This window comes from Suricata suricatta, chromosome 6 (assembly GCF_006229205.1).
Source record: "Suricata suricatta isolate VVHF042 chromosome 6, meerkat_22Aug2017_6uvM2_HiC, whole genome shotgun sequence".
In the NCBI taxonomy this organism is placed as follows: Eukaryota; Metazoa; Chordata; class Mammalia; order Carnivora; family Herpestidae; genus Suricata; species Suricata suricatta.
The window spans coordinates 103235287-103255779 of record NC_043705.1 but is presented as its reverse complement, the minus strand read 5'-3'; the positions used below and the strand labels follow the sequence as shown (position 1 = coordinate 103255779).

At 41.8% G+C, this 20493-nt stretch overlaps 1 protein-coding gene across 2 annotated transcripts in view; it reads left to right on the top strand.

Annotated features, from left to right (window-relative positions):
• Positions 1-11536, top strand: part of MRPL22 (mitochondrial ribosomal protein L22) — a 28678-nt gene extending 17142 nt beyond the window's left edge. For both annotated transcript variants that reach the window (XM_029942970.1, XM_029942972.1), the window contains 2 exons: positions 4410-4479; positions 11233-11536. In XM_029942970.1, coding sequence (XP_029798830.1) covers positions 4410-4479; positions 11233-11444 — 282 coding nt within the window. In that variant the 3' untranslated portion in view covers positions 11445-11536. The remainder of the gene's footprint in view (positions 1-4409; positions 4480-11232) is intronic.
• Positions 11537-20493: the final 8957 nt, after the last annotated feature.

Genomic DNA, 20493 nt, shown 5'->3' with positions numbered 1-20493 from the left:
TTTATTTTTGAGGGAGGGAAAGAGTGTGAGCAGGGGAGGGGCAGAGAGAGAGGGAGGCTCCAGGCTGATGCTCCCATGGGCTGTGGGATCATGACCTGAACCGAAGTTGGACACTTAATTGACTGAGCCGCCCACCTGGCTTTGTCAAGAGAGAGCACACACACTGGTGGAGGAAGGGGCAGAAGGAGAAAGAATCTTTTTTTTTTAAATTCCCATTAGTAAACATATACTGTGGTATTGGTTTCAGGAATAGAACCCAGTGATTCATCACTTACGTATAACACCCAGTGCTTATTCTAGCATGTACCCTCCTTAATGCTCATCGCCCATTTAGACCATCTCCCTGTCTACCTCCCCTCTAGGAACCCCTAGTTTTTTCTCTGTATTTAAGAGTCTTTTATGGTTTTATGGTTTGCCTCACTAATTTTACCTTACTGATCATCTGTTGTGTTTCTTAATTTACACGAGTGAAATCATATAGTATTTGTCCTTTCCGTCTCAGTTATTTCGCTTAGCATAATACATTCTCACTCCACATTGTTGCAAATGGCAAGATTTCATTCTTTTTGATTGCTGAATAGTATTCCATTATATATATATACATATATACACACACACACACACACACACACACACACACACACACCACATCTTCTTTATCCATTCATCAGTTGATGGACATTTGGGTTCATTTCATAATTTGGCTGTTGTTGGTAGTGCTGCTGTAAACGTTGAGGCATATGTGCTCCTTCGAATCAGCATTTTTGTATCCTTTAGATCTATATCTAGTAGTGCAATGGCTTTACTTTTTTGAGAAACCGTCATACTGTTTTCCAGAGTGGCTATACCAGTTTGCATTTCTCTTGTAAATTAAGGACTTCTTTTGTCTTGTTGCTTTTAAGATTTTTTCCTTTATCACTGTTTTGCAGATTTAATTATATTGTGTCTTGATAGTGGCCTGCTTTTGTTGATACTGATGGGAATTCTCTGTGCCTGCTGGATCTGGAGGTCTGTCTCCTTCCCCAGATTAGGGAAGTTTTCTGCTATTGTGTCTTGAAATAATTTTTCTCCCCTTTTTTCTGTCTTCTTGTGGGACTCCTATAATATGAATGTCATTATATTTGATGGAGTCACTGAGTTCCCTAAGTCAGTTCTCATGTGTTCAGCTTCATTATTTTCCATTATTTTGTCTTCTAGGTCATTAATTTGTTCCTCTGCTTCTCCTAGCCTGCTGTTTATTGCATCAAGCGTGTTTCTATTCTAGTCTTGTTTATTGATTCTTCAACTCTGATTAATTCTTTTTTTTTTTCTTAACTCTTACCACTGTAGTAAGGGTCTCACTGATGTTTTGTATTCTTTTCTCAAGACCAGTGAGTATTCTTAAGATTGTTGCTTTAAATTCTCCATCAGGCATGTTACTTATATCTGTTTTATTTAGATCTCTGGCCGTGGCCATATCTTGTTCTTTCATTTGGGATAAATTCCTCTGTGTTGGCATTTTATCTAAGTCCGAGTCTTATTCCCTCTGTTAGAAAAGCTAGTTACGGGGTATTTGGGTGGCTCAGTTGGTTGAGGGTCTGACTCTTGATTTGGCTCAGGTCAAATCCCAGGGTCATGGGATTGAACCCTGCATCAGGCTCCACACTGAGCCTGCTTAAGATTCTCTCCCTAGGGCGCCTGGGTGGCTCAGTCGGTTAAGTATCCACCTCTTGATTTCGGCTCAGGTCATCATCTCACGGTTTGTGAGTTTGAGCCCTGCTTCAGACACTGTGCTGACAGTGTGGAGCCTGCTTGGGAGTCTCTCTTTCCTCTTTTTCTCTGTTCCTCCCCCACTCTCCCTCTCCCTCTCTCGAAAATAAATAAACATTAAAAAAAAGTCATTCTCTCCCTGTGTCCCTCTCCCCCACTCATGTGCTCTCTCTGAAAAAAAAAAAAAGTTGCCAGTATGTCTCCTACTCCTGAAAATAATGGCCTTGTGAAGAAGAGGTCAAGTAGTGTCCAGGGCCTGGTGCTTTGGTGAGTGTCTCGGGTGTGTGCTCCATATGCTCGCTGTTGTGTTTTGGCTGCTCAGTCCCTCAGGCCAGTCATCTGCAGAGGCCCTCCTTGCTTGCTCTGGACAGTGTTTTGTCCCTGGCCTGAATGTGGTGAGTTTTAACTAGATGTGCTCTGGTCTGCCTGTGAAATGAGCCCTGACACCTGATACCAGCTCCACCAGAACTGAGGACTTCCAGAACTCTCTTGTTGGGAGATGTGTGGGCAGGGGCTTGTGCTGGTCTTGTGGGGGAGGGGCCTGCCTCACTGGGACCGAGGCAGGTGTGGCTGAGAGGGACAGTCCCACAAGAGCACAGAGGATTGGGGCTTGGTGTAAGTGAGCTAGGCAGCCATTGTTGGCACTGAGCTGTTTCCGTCGGGTGGCGCTGTGTTTATGCTGGGTGGACCTGGAGGAAAATGGTACCAGCCAGCTGTTTGTTCCCAGAGAGGCATCTTTGGGAATGCTGCCTCTCAGGGACATGCTCTGAGAAGAGCAGTAGTCTCTGTGTGCCCCAGGTGCTCCTTAGATAGCTGTTTCCATGAAGTGTGTCCCGGGTTGTTTGCCTGCCTTCTCTCCAGGAGCAACGTAGTGCCCTCTGGGGCTCTGTTCCAGCCAGGGCTGCTGGCCTTTAAAACCAGGCTTTACGCCCCACTAGTTCCGAGAACTCACAAAATTCAGCACCTCTCGTTTTCCAAACCACTAAGGGGAAGCATTCTACTGCGTTCCCTTGTGTGTTCCTCTCTCATTCTCTCTCTCTCTCTCACCCTCTCTCTCTTCCCCTTCTCTGCGACCACAGCTCCCTCCCTCTGCAGCACCCACTATCTGTTTCTCCCTCAAACCACCACACTGTACTTTCTACCTTCTTCACTGTGGACACATGGTGTTCTTATTTCTAAAAGCTGGGATGAGGACATCTGGGGATATCAGCATTATTTTCTGTATGTCAGTTAAATCTCAAAGCCAGATCAGTAGTTGAGATTGACGGGTTCAGACTTTTAAGAGGTTCCATTGTATTGCCTATATTTAATTCAGTTCAGAATGCAATTACTAAGTACCTTTTGTGTACTCAGCTTTTTATTGTATTCTCTGAGTAAAAGATTGGTTTCTGTTATTTTTGACAATTGTCTTATTTTTTAAAATTTTTAATTACTATTTATTTAATGTTGAGAGAGAGAGAGAGAGAGAGACAAAGCAGGAGTGGGGGAGGGGCAGAGAGAAAGGGAGACACAGAATCTGAAGCAGGCTTCAGGCTCTGAGCTGTCAGCACAGAGCCCGACGTGGGACTCAAACCCACGAACTATGAAATCGTGAACCAAGCTGAAGTCAGCCGCCCAACCAACTGAGCCACCCAGATGCCTGTCTTATTTTTTTTTAATAGTTTATTTATTTATTTATTATTATTATTATTTTTAATGTTTTATTTATTTTTGATACAGAGAGAGACAGAGCATGAGAGGGGGAGGGGTAGAGAGAGGAGACACAGAACCGGAAGCAGGCTCCAGGCTCTGAGCTAGCTGTCAGCACAGAGTCTGACGCGGGGCTCGAACCCACAAACGTGAGATCTGACTTGAGCCGAAGTCGGAGGCTTAACCAACTAAGCCACCCAGGCGCCCCAATAGTTTATTTATTTTTGAGACAGAGACAGAGCAAGAGTGGGGCAGGGGCAGAGAGAGAGGGAGACACGAAATTTGAGATCTGAAGAGAAACCAGAGTATAGAGACACGAAATTTGAAACAGGCTCCAGACTCTGAGCCATCAGCACAGAACCTGATGTAGGGCTTGAACCCACAAACTGTGAGTTCATGACCTGAGCTGAAGTCAGGCGCTCAACTGACTGAGTCACCCAGGCGCCCCAACAATTGTCCTATTTTTAAAAATGGGATCTGGAGGTTAATTTAATTCAAAATACCTACAGAATATAAATTTAATAACTCTTAAAATTTTTAAGTGTAATTTTCTCTACTTGTCTGATGTTACTTAATGGTTATTTTGGATCCAAAGTCTGAGAATTTTTAATAAGATTTAGTTCTTAAGCTTCTTGAGCTTTTTGACAAGTCTCTTGACTCAAAGACATAATGTTCATTACCAAGGGTACAGTTACCAGTGCTGCTATTTCCTCCTTTGCATCTTATACATTCCATTTTAAACTTAGCAGGATGGACTATGTTGCTTGAATTTTCAGTTCTTTCCTGAAGAAGGAAAGCACAGTGTATCCCTTCTTAGTACTGTTATCACTTAATATTCTTTTTTTAAAATTGACTATAAAACAGAGGCATGTGATTAGCACTCATATTATAGAGATGACAAGAAATGAGAAACTTAGTTTTGTTCTAGTTCAGGGTCAGCCATATGAATGCCTGTCTTTTCTTTGTTTAAGATTCTCTTAGAAGCACAAGACATGGCAGTGAGAGACCACAATGTGGAATTCAGATCCAATTTATATATAGGTAAGATCTTTAATATTCTTAGTATTGGAAAATGTTCTCCTACAGTAATGCCAAGTTCATTATCTAATAACAGCCTTTGGTATCTAACTACTTAGGACCGGGTTTGCCAGTGAAAATTGATGGTAAAGCTGATTCTTCTGCCTTCAGCATGCTAAAGTTAGTCTGTTATCAATGGTTATAAATGCTTTATTGTTACCTGTTCTGCAATATGACTGAAATCATGAAACCATTGCCAATAATTATTAAATAGTGGGTCCCAGGATGGCACATGGAGTGGTCCTTGAATCATAATAAAACTAAGAACAGAATTGAGGCTTTTAGGTTTTTTTTTTTTTTAACATTTATTTCTGAGAGACAGAGAGACAGAACATGAGTGGAGGAGGGGCAGAAAGAGAGGGAGACCTAGAATCAGAAGCAGGCTCCAGGCCCAGAGTGGTCAGCACAGAGCCCTGACACGGGGCTCAAACTCATGAACTATTAGATTATGACCTGAGCCGAAGTTGGATGCTTAACCGACTGAGCCACCTGGGTGCCCCAGAACTGAGGGGTTTGTTTGTTTTTTTTTTTTGGAGAGAGAGAGACACACACACACACACAGCATGAATGGGAGGGTCAGAGAGAGGGAGACACAGAATCCGAAGACAGGCTCCAGGCTCTGAGCTAGCTGTCAGCACAGAGCCCGATATGGAGTTCGAACCCACAAACCGTGAGGTATGACCTGAGTCGAAGTCAGACACTTAACTGACTGAGCCACTCAGGCACCCCAGAACTGAATGTTAAAAAATGAATTCTTTGTCAACCAGGAGGACTAAATAAAGAATCACAGGTGGTCTTAAAAAAAAATCTTTATTTATAATGTACCAAACCAGGTGCCTAGTCCATAAAGATGTCCCTTAATTTAACCTTCCAGTTATCAGGATGGAAAACGTGTTGAATCATAAAAGCCTAGGGGCTACAGAAGGCTCAGATGACCCAGGTGTGTTTGTCTCCCTTCGTTGTTACATCCCGAAGCATTGTCTCAGGTTTTCTATGCTTGTTCCATTTCAAATTAAATTTATGTAAGTGAAGATGCTTTGGGATGCATGAGGCACTGCACAATGTAAGGGATTGTTTTTTGTTTCATACCTTCACACAGCTCTCCTTCGAGAGAGACCAGTGCTCTGACGAAGCTCCCTCGCGCCCTCCCAGCACCACAGTAAAGTGGAGCAGTGGTTGGGCCTGGTGTTTTCCTCTCTCTCCAGCAGTGCTGACTCCTAACCTCAGCAGTTTTGTAATCAGAGATGTTGATGTCGAAGCAAAATTTTCTCAATCTGCCAAACCTACAAATAGGAAGGACTAAAGATATTTTAAATTTGAGATAGGGGAACTGCTCCTCCCCAAATAGAGGAAAAAAAGCTGAATCGTTATGGGGAGAAATTAGTTGTGCATTATGATTTTTCAACAATTAGAATAAAAACAGATCATGTAAATTCTACTTTGCCACATGACCACTGCCCTACCGGAGATACTTATTCTGGTTACATTAAAATTCTGCCTCAGCTCACCTGGAATTGATGCTGGTGACCACACATTCTCCTGAAATTCAAATGAGTTATGATTTTCAATTGAAATATCTTATTTTAAAGCGGAACCTTATATAACTGATTATATTCTGATACATGCACAGATGCAGAGGGAAATCAAAATGGCAACTCAGAAGATGCAAGGCCATAGTAGTTAATCATTACGTGTTTTCTGCTGGGAGCAGCATGAATAAATAATGCTGGGAGGGCCCAGAATCATTGGAAGAGATGAAATGGATGAAGAGCAAGACCATTTGCTTAAAACCTCTTGGTGACCTTTCCTGCTGTGTGACTGCATATCAAATGTAATTTAATTAATTTTATTCAGTTTCATAGGAATATGGCCTTCTTAGCTGGCAGACAAAACTTTGTAATGGAATTCAGATACAAACGAAATACAATTTGTCTTTAAATCCTTTTCAGTAATTTTTGTAAAGTGAGAAAGGGTGAGGAGCTTTTAGTCCTGTCTTCCCAAATGTAGGAGCAAAGTTCAGTGTTGCCATTAAGCAAAAATAGACCTAATCAGTCCTGTGTGAATCAGCCTTTAAGTCACTGGTCTTCTTCTGCACATTTCCACTGAAAGATCTTTATTCTACCTGTATTCTTTTTTCATCCACTTTTGTATAAAAATCTCTTTTCATGAATGGGACTGATAAGTTTAGGTTTATCTTATGATTATAAAAACTCACATTAAGTATTTTGCTGCCTGCTTCCTTTATAAAGGAAGAAGAGAGGAGTCCCTTCAGGAAGGTAAAGGATCTTACCGTGACACGCTAGACATTTTATCCCTGTATTTCCCAGACCTCCCTGGTAGGAATCATCTGAGGTTATTGTTAAAAATATATAGATTGCCACTGGACCTGAAACTTTAGTGGGGAGGCCTGGGGAGCTATTTGTTTAACAAACATCTTAGTGATTTTTACCTATAAAATATGGGACACTGATTTTCCTTGTTGTATTCTTGAAAAAGGCCTAGACATTTCATCCCATAGATAGATGTTTTTTAGAGTTTTGAAAAACGGGTTGCTTGCTGGCCACGATTTCAGCTTAGCAGTGACTCCTCAGTCCCTTGACATAAGCAAGTATAGACATCATAAGGGAAGTGCTTTTTTGGTAGCATATGTTCTCATTATATGGTAATTCCTGCAGATGCCTGTCATCAGTCTAAAGCTAGTACCTGGCGTTGCATGACCACAGATTTTGAAAATTCATTTCCTTTTCAAACTTATAATGATGACTAATGGCACTGTGAATAGGCCTTAACAAGTGGACATGGACTAATAAAATGTCACTGCTTAGTGATTCATGGCATCTAAAGTGATTCACTTTAGGGAAAGTGATTGACTGACTTTGTAAATCAGTCTTCCGCGCTAAGAGTGTTGAAGGGGGAGAAGAGGGTTTCCAATTTTAGAATGTCAAGATTCACATTTACCTAAATACTAGTAATTGGTGATATTGTCAGTATTTTAAATCCTTGATACCTGTTGGGCATTATCTTTAGGCTGTTTCCATTTTTGTGATGTCTTAATGTTTTTTTCTGTGATTCAGGTAGTATTTGAGTACCTTTCGCATGCACACTACCCACACAGATAGGTGGTAGTATATGTTATTAAAGCAATTTAAAAATTTTGCACATACAGTTTTGTGGTTTGACAGTAGTAGTCCTTTGGAAGGACACATCAATTGTTCTGAGCTAGAATAAACCATTTACATTGTTAGTACTATAGGTCCTTAAGAACTTATTTTAGAACTTGAGCAAATTTGACAGATATGTGTATTGAAAAAATGATAGTAATTAGCAGAAATTGTATTTCAAAATCATTTCTATTCCTTGTTGAATGTGAACTTTTGGGGCAATTCAAAAGATGTGTAAGTTTGGTTGAGGAATTGCCTTTTACAGTTAAACATGAACACTTACACAAAATAGCATATGGTTTGGGACCACAAAGACTCATGCGGATAAATAGTAGGAATAGAAAAGAGGAGGTCAGTATTGATTACAAGAATCATGGTAATCTTCTAGAAAAATGTAGCTTTTGAAGATAGGTTTTTGGGTATCTGAAAGAACATCCAGAAAGGAAGATTTTCAGGGTGGAGTGACCACATGAGCTAAGGCACATAGGTTGGAATGAGCAACAATTGTGTGGTCCAGTGAGAATAGCTGAAGGAAACCATGGGTTGATCTTGAGTAGATAAAACTGAAAGGGCAGTTTGTGCGTAGATCCAGAGGACCGACTATGGCAGGCTCTGGGATTTGGTTCTCACTGTGTTGAAGAGGAACCAAGGAGTTTGAGGATAGGAGATTTATGTTATTAAGGCAGTGCTTAAGACTGTTAACTATAAGCAGTGGTTTTGAAATTGTGCCTTGGGGCATAAGGCAAACAGAAGGGCTCCTTGATGTCTGGGTCACTGCGGCAGCCCTAGAGTCCAGGATAGGAACTCAGAAATCGTTGGTGAGTGGATGACTGGCACAGTTTTGGATCTCTCTCCACTGTATTTCAATTAGACCAGAGCCACAGGACAGCGAGCTTCTATATATTGTTTCATTAACAAAAAAAATTTTTTTAATGTTTATTTTTGAGAGATAGAGACAAACCATGAGCAGAGGAGGGGCAGATAGGGAGACACAGAATCTGAAGCAGGCTCCAGGCTGTCAGCAGAGCCCGACTCAGGGCTCGAACCCACAAACTGCGAGATCAGGACCTTAGCCGAAGGTGGACACTTAATCGACTGAGCCACCCACATGCCCCTATATTGTTTCATTTTAATTGAAATGGTTCCATACAAACCTAGTTGAAACCCCTAACATACAGAATTAGTATGAGAGATTAGAGGAGTGGAGACCAGAAAGCAATTTGGAATCTATATTTCTTTTTCTTTTTTTTGCTTCAAGTGTTTTTTTATTGATTTATTTTTATTAATTGTTTATTGACAAGTTGTTTTCCATATAACACCCAGTGCTTTTCCCCACAGGTGCCCTCCTCCATGACCATCACTCCCCTTCCCTTTTCCCCCTCACTCTTCAGCCCTCAGTTCGTTTTCAGTATTCAAGAGTCTCTCATGATCTGCCTCCCTCCGTCTCTCTAACTCTTTTCCCCCCTTCCCCTCCCCATGGTCCTCTGTTAGTTTCTCCTGTGAGACCTATCTATGAGTGACAACATATGGTATCTGTCCTCCACCTGACTTATTTCACTTAGCATGACACCCTCGAGGTCCATCCGCTTGGCTACGAATGGCCAGATTTCATTCTTTCTCATTGCCATGTAGTATGGAATCTATATTTCTAAGTCCTGACTTCATTCAGACCTCAGAATGGCCATGTTGCATATTCCCATTGTAGTGTACCAAAAAATCCTGGTGTTTCGGAAGAATTAATGTTCTGACATAAAAAATGATGGCATTTTGTGCCACAATATAGGCAAATGGTTCTTTTATGGCTTTAGGATGAAATCATGACTGACATTTAGCAGTTATTGATGTTTGCTCTTCATGTGTTTGGGGGGAGATGGAAAATGGTAGTTAACATAGACCCTGATAAGGCCGTTCATTGTGTTTGGAAAGGTTATGTAGTACTGCACAGTTAGCTGGTCAATATCCTATTTTCACAGGAGTTGTGTTCCTTTTCCTCAGGGTGTTTGGAAATTGGTGCTCCAGTTAAACTGAGTCACAATTTTGGATAGAAGCAGCCATCATGTTTGTAAAATGCCTTTTAGAAGGTTTCCAAAGGTTTCTTTTAGTGTCATCATGCTTATTTTTTTTTTTGTCATGCTTATTTGTAGGTTTCCTCCTGACAAGTGGATCCAGAGGAACTAGTGGTACTTCATTATAAAGTGACTTGTGTAGTGTGTCTTTCTCTTTGGAAATCCTTAAACACATTTCTTTAGTGCTGAGGGATGAAGTTGATAGAAGGGGAGCACCTCTTTTCCTTCCTCACGGAGACCCGAAGTGGTTTTCTTAATCATTTTCATCCTTAGCTTTCTCTCTGGCAAAGCTAGGACGTTTCTGCTGAAACCCGTTTCATGCGAGGACTCTAGTGAGAGGGTTGTCAAGTGCATACTTGAACACAGTCCCTGTATTTACAAAGTTATGTCACAGCAAGAATAGAAGAATGGTGAGTAGATTAATTCAATACGTATTCTATAGGTTTTGGCTTTTTAAAAATCTTAATGTAACTCACTAAATAAATTTAGAAAATAGTAGAAGGTGGCTACTACTCTGATTTACTGTAGGTAACAAATTTCTTCTTAACTAGTATTTGAAACCTTATATTTTATAAGGTCAGACTTTAACTTGCAGAATTGAGGAGGGGATGTGAAGGAGCAGCTGCGATGTGGGCGTTCCTAAAACTGGCCACAAATCAGAATTACCAGGGGAAGGGGATTGGTGATGTTTGTTCAGAATGTAACTTCCAAGGCCCACCCCAAATACGTGAAATTAGAATCTCCAGAGATGGGGTCTCAGCATCTGCATTTGAAATGTGTTCCGTAGGTTAGTCTGATGTAGCCAGAGGACTGGCATTTGGGAACATTTGGTTCCAGTGGCTTCTCATCATAATTAGAATAGAATAAAAACTTCTTTCCTCAGCCTCCAGGGCTCTATGTAATTTTGCCTTCATCTCCGATCTCTTTCCCTTGTTTGTCCGGCTCTTTTCCTTGTTTAGTATGCTTCGTCAGGCTGGTCTTGTTTCTAAAACAAGCCGGTCACCATTGGTCTTTACACTTGCTTTTCCCTGGAAAAGCCTGGAATACCATGTCCCTAGATATTTGCATGGGTGACTCATTCTGGTCTTGGATCAAATATCCCTTTCCTGAAGATACCTCGTGACACACCTGCAGTCTGAGGTCACCCCCACCATCCCATCCGTCTCTGTCACATCACTGTTTTATTCTTTGTACTTGTCACTGTCTGCAGTGATCATGTTTATTTTCTGTCTTCTCTTCTAGATTGTACACTTCATGGAAACAGGACCCTTGCTAGTCTTGTTCACTTTTCTTTCTCCAACACCTAGAATAGAGCCTGGTCCTTAATAAGTACTCAAGAGATACTTGTTTTGAGACAGATCTGCTCTCACCAGCCAGTGAACTCATGTGGTCTGAGAATCCAGTTGAAGAAAGGACAGATTACTCAGTTGATGGAGCTCCAGTGTCATGGAGGCAGTCATTTCCTGTAACTCTCTGTCTTCCCTGTCTAGCTGAGTCAACCTCAGGGCGAGGCCAGTACCTGAAACGCATCCGATACCATGGCAGAGGGCGCTTTGGGATCATGGAGAAGGTTTATTGCCATTATTTTGTGAAGTTGGTGGAAGGCCCTCCGCCTGCACGTGAGGCCCCGAAGACGGCAGTCACCCGGGCCAAGGAGTACGTTCAGGAGCTTCGTAACCGGACCATTATCCACACTCTGTGATGGAGGGAAGGGGTGGTGCGGATTCCACAGTGTACAGATTTTGCCATTTATTTCCTAAAAACAGACAAATTAAAGACAAATGCTTTTTATGACTTGTCACTGAATTATTACAACATGAAGTATAATTGCTCATTTTATATGAATATTCATAAGGCTCTTGCCCACCTCTTTTGTCCTCTGGGTATATTTATGCATTTGCAACTTGGGAGGGGAAATCAGCATTAAACATAGTAGCAGCCTTTAATTCAGAAGGTTTTTTTTGAGTGCCTTTGGAAGGGAATGTTAACTTTCCAACTGCAGGAGGGCAGTTTCAATACCAGACTTGAGTAGAATGTTACAGAAGGAGAAAGCTTGTGTTGTGTCATTTGATTTTCTCTTGGGACTAGGGAAGGAGGTGGTGGGGGTAGCATAGCTGTATGTATTTTAGGGCATTGTGTAGTTCTGTTTTTTCTTTCGCTGCTGGCACGGGCCAGTGGGTGAGGCATTATATTTTCATTGTCTGCTCTAGCAGTAACTTGAAATTACAGAAGTTTATTAAATACATTAATCTAGAACTCCAAACACCCAAACTGGGAAAGTTTTCTTCTGGTTAAACAAAGACTGTTTTCATGTCTCCTTCCAACAATGCTTTCTATCGCTTGGGTATCTTGTTCAGGATTGATTCATTTTTCAGAGTGAATTCAATTACCAAGAGAGGAGTTGAACTGATCTGAGCACTGCATTCTAAAATAAGACAGTAGGTGGCACTCATTTACCTCTTATTCACAGAAACTGGTTAGTATTAAATTAGAGTGAGATTTCAGCACTGCCTGGCTCTCACTGGTACGTGTGTTTTCACTGATGAGAAGAGCACTCCCACCAGTGTTACTCAGACTTTGGTATGCAGAGGAAGAACCCGGGGTGATTGCTTGTCAATACACACTTCTGGGTCTTGCCCCCATGATTTTGATTCACCAGGTCTTGGGAGGGGCAAGTTTCAGAATTTATTTAATTATTTTTGAGAGAGAGGGAGCATGAGCAGGGGATAGGGGCAGAGGGAGGGACAGAATCTTAGGTAGGCTTCATGCTCAGCACGGAGTCCGATGCAGGGCTCGATCTCACAACCCTGGCTGGAATCATGACCTGAGCCGAAATCAAGATGCTCAACTGACTGAACCACGCCGGTGCCCCCAGGAATCTTTATTTAAAAAAAAACAAGGACTTGAGGATACTCCTCTAGTATGAAGAATGTGGTTTTAGTGCCTTGTTTTAAGATGGTATTAATAGTAGCTACCATTTATTGGAACCTCATTACTTGCCAAGCTCTGTGATAGTATTTTATATAATTCTTCACAATATCCTGTAAACTGTAGATACTATTTTGTCATTTTATAAAGGAAGAAACCAACGTACACAAAACTCAATTCTCTTGGTCACATGGTATTAAAAATGTCGGAGCTATGATTTAAACTAGGTTTCTAAAGTACCTGGTTCTGTGTGCATAATGAACAGACAGACGGGTTTCTATGTCTCTCCAGTTAACCTAATGCACAGGTGAGAAGGCAAAGGGCTCAGTGGAATAAGCCACGAAGGCTTAGGACAGATCCATCTGGGGCTGGAGTTGCTGTGGCATGTCTTCACGGAAATACCGCTGGAGTGTGAAAGGCTACCCCCATTCCAGTCCTGGCGCATCCTTGTTAACCAGAAAGGAGGCTCTGGGCAAGTCCCTTCCCTCCTTGGCTTCTATTTTGTTTATCTACAGAACAAGAGGTTCGGTGTTTCTTGTAGGCCACCTCCAGAATCCCTTGAATTACTGGTTACAAAATGCAGATTCCTGGGGCTGCTCTCCCACTAAGTGAAGCAGAATGTGGTGCGGGCACCTGAACTTCTAATGGTGTTTTACACTGTGCCGCAGTCACGTGCATACGGGGGAATCCCCGGACTAGAGGGTCTCTGAGTTCTCTTTCAGCGCAGCTGGTCCATGATTCTTAGCCTGGGAACTCTGAGTTCCTCAGGCGTGGCTAAAACAAGCCAGGTGGTGAATGGACGCCGTAACTATTTTAAAAAAGGTAAGGGCAAAACAGACCTTGGATTCTCATGAAGAAAATTTGCTGTGATCTAAAGTGAAGACTTCATTTGGAAACGCTTCTGACGTGTTAAAAAGTGTAATAGTAGCTAACATGTAGCACTATGCCCCTAATCACATCAGCGAATCTTTCCATTGCAACCGGCGCAGAGTACATCTGCTTAGTTTCCGTGGCCAAGAGTGTGTTTTCTGACATAAATGAACATTTTGGTTCCTATTTAAAGTCTAACTTTACATGTTCAGAAACAATCTGTTAATTATTACTGTTGTTCTTACTACTTTTAAGTAGGCTCCATGCCCACTGGGGCTTGAACTCCCCACCCAAAGATAAGAGTTGCATGCTTTACCAACTAAGCCAGTCAGGTGCTCCTGTTCATTTTTTTTTTAATGGTGATCTCTGAACACTTGTAAATTCCTTCTTTGTCATATAATCATGATAGACTTTACTCTTTTTGCCGGAGTGTAGCACATTCAGAAAGTGCATTAGTCATACATATATAGCTGAATAAGTAAACTAGTGAACATGGTCAGGTAACCAGCTGGACAGGACCTGACAGCAACTCCGAAGTCCCTTTCATGCCCCATCCCAGTTACTACCCCTCTTCTCTTCCCCAAGGGAACCATTATCCTGACTTCTAATGTAGGATAGATTTTTTAAAGTTTATTTATTTATTTAGAGAGAGAGAGTGTGCATGTGCAAGAACGAGTCGGGGAAGGGCAGAGAGGGAGGGAGAATCCCAAGCAGGCTCCATGCTTGTCAGCACCGAGCCTGACACAGGGCTCCAACCCAAGAACCGTGAGCTATGACCTGAGACAAGATCAGGAGTTGGCTGCTGAGCTGAGCCACCCACACTCGGTTTTTTAAAAAGTGATGAGCTTTTATTGTTTTTCAACTCAATTTCTTGGGCGACCATTACAGGCCTGGTGCTGAGGATTCAAGCAGTGGAAGAGGAAACAGCCCTGCCCCATGGAGCTCACCCTGTGATAGGAAAGACAGATTGTAGATCAGTGATTGCAAGGGTTAACCGTGCTGCGTGTTAGGGGAGTAGAGGGAGGAGGCTATGCAGGCAGACATAGTTATTGCTTTTGGGGGAAGTTTGTCTCAAAGAGATACAATGAGGTGAAAGGGTAACAACAACAAATGTCGCACAGGTCAGGAAAGCGTTGCGTTAGAATGCCAACTTGGGTTCTGTTTTTAACACTATGAACATGAGAACCACATCATGCTTCCCTAAGTTAAGATGGTTGTGGGATGCAGAGGGAGAATATCCTGTCATTGGAGCGGACTCAATTTTACCAAACCTTATAAGGCTCCCACTAAGCCCCAGGGGAGAGCCACATGAAGTGTGCTGCAAACACTGTGAAATAAAATGAGTGAGTTTTCCTGAGTGATGAAAAACAGAAGAGTCAAGTCTGTCCTGTCCTGTCCTTTCTTTTCCTTTCCTATTCATCCATCCATCCATCCAATCATTCATTTATTGTTTCTTTTGAGAGCCTGACCATGACTGGGACAGGGGCATAGAGGGAGGGGGAGAGAGAATTCTAAGCAGGCTCTGCACTATCAGCCAAGAACCTGATAGCAGGGCTCAGTCTCATGATGAGATCATGACCTGAGCTAAAATCAAGAGTTGGATGTTTAACTGAGCCACCCAAGTGTCCCTTCTTTTCATTTTTTTATTATTTTTTAAAAAATTCTTTTTTTTTTAAAGTTTATTTTGAGAGAGAGAGAAAGCACAAGCAAGGGGGCGGGGTGCAGAAAGAGACAAGAAAGAGAGAGAGAGAATCCCAAGCAGGCTCTGCTGTGTTAGCATGGAGCCCAACACGAGCTTGAACTCCCAAACTATGAGATCACGACTTGAGCTGAAACCAAGAACTAGACACTTAAACAATTCAGCCACCCAGGCACCACCTTTTCTTTTCATTTTAATACAGAGGTGGTAACAATGATTTTAGTTGATTAAAAGGGGCCCACTCACATATGTAGGTTTTAGAAGGAACTGTTTTTGGAGTACGTGAGTTTCCAGATAGATTCTAAAGCAGGAGAAAGTTGCATAGGTGACATAAACACTTCTGGTTGGGCCCCTTTTCTTAAGCCTCTGTCTCTGATGTGACTGTCTAAGGTCCAAATTCTGGATGAGAGAAACCAGCCTACTGTGATTCTGTTTACATCAGATATGTCTGTTATGGAATCATAAGTACATTGGTTGGAAGAAAAGAAATATTTGTAGGTAAATCACACGTTTGCACTTAAGTAAAATTTTTTTATGTTTGTTCAATAGGGACTTGAATGAATCATTATATCCTCTTATGGCCCAAGGAGACTCATAAAAATTCCACTCTGTAAAGTAAGGGATGGCAATATTAATATCAAACAAAGTGGAATTTAAGGAAAAGGCATTAAATAAAACTAAAAGGGTTGTTGAATACACATATGGAGGAACATGTTCTACAGTCAATTTGAGAAAATTTCTAAGCCTCCTGAAGGTCATCTATAAATTCCAGGTATCTGCAGTGGATCCCAGGGTAAGAAGTTCTGATTTAAATGATTTAGGTTCATTTATCTCTCTGGCCACAGTTCTTTGTTCTTCCCCTATATCCATGCCCTTTGCAATGTTACTTTGCAGGTCCTCCTATTAAGAAGTGGAGTCGGGTCTTTGTCAGTATGGAGCCTGTTTGGGATTCTCTCTCTCTCCCCTTTCTCTGCCCCTCCCCTGCTCATATGCACCTGTGTGTGCTCTCGCTCTCTTTCAAAATAAATAAATAAAAACTCAAAAAAAAAAAAAAAAAAGAAGAAGTGGAATCTATGACCCCTTGAGTTTGGGCTGGCTTTGTGACTTCTTTATCTTTAGCCTACAGAATGTGCCAGAAGTGACAGTTTGCAGTTTGCAGCCTAGGGCTTGTGTGCTTCCCCTTTCTTACACCTCCGCTTGTGCCATGTAAACAAGCCCAGGCTAGCGTGCTGGGGGATGAGAGGCCATGTGGAAGGACTGTGGGCCCCCAGCTTACAGCCGGCCAACCGCTAGACATAGCCCAGCTTACATCAGCACAGCTGTCTACTCAACCAAAAACGGATGTTAGAGGCATGAATTAACTCTGTTGAGACTGTAAAAAACCACCACAATTGACATACAGACTCATGAAGAGCAGTAAGTTCTTATTGTTAAGCCCCTGAGATTAGAGATGGTCTGTTACATAATAACAGTTGTGATGAATACCTATCTGTTCCAAATGTCTGTAAGGATTTGTAAAATTGATTCTAGGTTTTTCACAAAGACTTCAGTAGATTCCCCCAAATAAGAATTATATAGATCACATTTGGGCTGCCTGGGTGGCTTAGTTGGTTAAGCATTCGACTTTTGATTTTGGCTCAGGTCATGATCCCAGGTTTGTGGGATTGAACCCCATGTCAGGCTCTGCACTGGGCGTGGAGTCTGCTTAAGATTCTCTTTGTCTCTCACTCTGCCTCTCTCCCCTGCTCACGCACCCTCACTCTCTCTCTCTTAAAAAAATAATGCATAGATTATTTTTAAAAACCCTATTGCTCTAAAACTAGAAATTTGTTCATTTTAAAAAGAAAGTTTAAACATAATCTGCTTGATAATAGACCACTCCTAACCCTCAGTTATTTGAGAAAAAAAAATCCCTGAAATGGACAGATTTAATGGGTCAAGAATTACCAATGAAAAAAAACATGTATCAGAAAAAGGCATAAAGCATGCAGAGAAAATCAGGACTCCTATGTAGAAATGTGCTAGATCATTCCATTGCCCACTTGCTTGACTGGAAACTACATTTCCCAAAATCCCCCTTTCTTTATGGTTCTGGATTAGAGTTCAAAAGATGAACTTACTGAGTAATATTTGAGAGTTGGAAGTGATGCCCTCACAATCATTTTGGCATCTTGATAGCTATAACAGTGGTCTAAGACACCACAATAAGGCAGTAGGTGTCTAATTCTGACATCTAAGAATAAGCAAAAGGGAATTCTTAGAGAATATTAGCTAGCTCAAAGGATTTCTAAGTGGGCCCAAGAATTAAGGTATTTAAATTTTTTAAAAATTTTTGTTTATTTTTGAGAGAGAAAGACTCAGAGTGTGAGTAGGGGAGGCGCAGTGAGCAAGGGAGACACAGAATCCAAAGCAGTCTCTAGGCTCCAAGTGTCCACACAGAGCCTGACACGGGGCTCAAACTTACAAACTGTGATATCATGACCTGAGCTGAAGTCGGACACTTAACCGACTGAGCCACCCAGGTGCTCCAAGAACTAAGGTTTCAAAGCTACATGCAACCAGGATGATGTAGCCACAAAAACAGTCCCTCCGCCACTGCAGGACTGTTAGTGGAAAGTCCACCCATGATGTTATGGACTTGGTACCGCAGTCCATTGTAGCTGTCCTCTAAAGCCTAGATGTCTGCATTATGCTTTCTAGAATATGTACTCTCTTCAGTCTGTGGCCACCTCCTAGCATTGTTCTCTTTTTTACCTGAATCTTTCATGGGTATAAATTATTGGCAGAAAGTCATAGGATTTGAACCTTAACTATAAGGGTGTCTGGAACTGTTTTTAGTTTTCTGTACTCTTAAAGCCTGCCCATGTCCTCTAGCCAGAGACTGCTGTGAACACATAACTGAGTTGGGTTCATTACTCATGGCAGCAAGGGAGAACACACGTTGTAGGGAACGATGGGAACTCACCGTGAGAGGGTGTTAGATAGGACCTATTATAGGAGTTGGCCTTTGGTTGGTGATTTGTGAGGGGCCTGAGGAAGCAAAGATTCACTCTAGGTAGGATGCCATTTCAAAGTGGGGGAAGCTTTATGATTTAATATCTCAACAGATTTTATAGATAGGCAAACTAGAGTGAGAAAAAAGGTATAATTGGTAAAGAATTAACAGTCACTTATTTTAACCAAGAGGGGAGATGTTTGGTATTTTGTGGGTGGCACAGGAACCTTAGTTTTGTCTGTGTTTAGACAAAATTATGATGTGGACTTGCTTTATCTCATTTAATCATGCTCTCAGTCAGAATTACCTTGTCTGAGCTGGTACTCTGCGAGATGGTTTATGTCCAACAGAAGAACAACGTAGCTTAGTGTCGAATGACTGGCCAGCTTCCAAATGTCAAGGGCCGCTCTTTTCTTCTTCAGGTACAACATAGAAAGGAATTGAGGCGGTTGTTGGGTAAGCAGATTTATTGTATTTGGCCCGGGTATCATCATACTTAATGGTGAAACTCTGGTGTTTCCCACCAAAGTCAAGTATGCCTACTATCCATGGTCATTTAATATTTCCCACAAGTTTAGGGAAAGCGGTAAGACAAAATGAAATAAAAGAAAAATCTTCAGAAAGGAGTGGATAAATTATTACTTGGATATAATTGCCTACCTGGGCACTGAAGAAAAGCAACCAAAAAATTATTAGGAGTAAGAAGTGTTCAACACTTCTTACTATTAGTTACAAAATCAGTATACAAAAATGAATGTTTATCTTTTAAATCAACAATTATCAGTTAGAAAATACAATTTTAAAAAGGCATTAAGATAGAGGCTAAAATAAAGACATCTAGGAATAAACTTGACGTAAGAAAAGTATGCAGCACCCATATAAATAAAACTTCACTGGGAGACATGAAGTCAAATAAATTGTAGGGCATACCACATTCTTGGATGGCATCTCAATAATTCTGCCATTTCAATTATAATAAAAATGTCAAAAGTATTTTTTTTAACTAGACAATATAATTCTAAGGTCACCTGGGAAGATTAATAAAAGGCTGAAGAATTTTTGGAAGATTGAAGGGTGACTTACACTGTTAGAAAGAAAGATTTATTATCAAAGTAGCATGATTCTTGCATGAGAATAAAACCAGCCCCCTAAACAGGCTCAAGTATATAAATTTGGTATGGGATAAAGGTGGGATTTCAGTGTTCTTATGCTTCTGCTTAAGATACAGAAAGTTGTTAGGCTGATCTAATAATGAGGAGATGACAGATAAGCCACAAAATCCTTACTTTTGTTGAGCCCAGGAGGAAGATGAGGTTGTCAGGCCACCAAGTAACCTGATTCTGAAGAGAAACCAGTCCCCCTCAGCTGAGATGGGCTGCACCACCTCTGGGGTCTGGCGGACCACAGGAGGCGAGGCACCGCCACTATCCACGTGGGGAGGAAGAAACCAGCTGTAAAGTGTACCACTGTCCACATCATCGGTGCAAGCGTGTCAATCAGGAGTAGTGGGGGTAGCCAAAGAGTTCACACTCAGCTGTGACCTTCCCCACAGACTTCCACCAGGTGCTCACAAGAAATACTCGGGGCAGGAGCCCAGCTCTCTCCAGCCCCCCTCGGAGGTACAGGCAGATGAGGGTCAATTACTTCAGGGTTGTTAGGACACGAAGTGCCATGTACTTCCTGGATTCTTCTCTCTTAGGAATCAAAAGCCGTAAGCTACCAGGGGCAGGGCAGCACTTGCTCAACAAGGCTTCAAGTGCTGTGGGGCACAAGGCCCTGCCCACTCCACTGAACAGTTTTCCCTGGAATGTAGACTAAAGCTTCAAGTCTCCAGGGTGGAGAAGTCAGTTACTCCCAGGGCAGACAGATGCATGGCTCAGTAGCTGCATGAAAGGCATTTGATAAAATTGAACATCCATCTGTGATTAAAAACTCTTAGGAAACTAGAACTTCCTCATCGGATAAAGGACATCTACAAAAACCCGAAAGCTACCATCATCCTTAATGGGGAAAGACTGAACCTACGTATCCTGATACATCCATACGATGGGATAGTACTCATCAATAAAAAGGATGAATTACTGATACAAGCAACAACATGGATGGACCTCAGAAGCATCATGCTATGTGCAAGAAGGTGGACTATATGGACCAGAAGGCTATAAACTGTATGCTCGTGTTAGGTTGATAATCAGGAAAAGGCACATCTATGGGGTCAGCAAACAGATTGATGGTTGCTGATCGACGGGCCGGGGTATG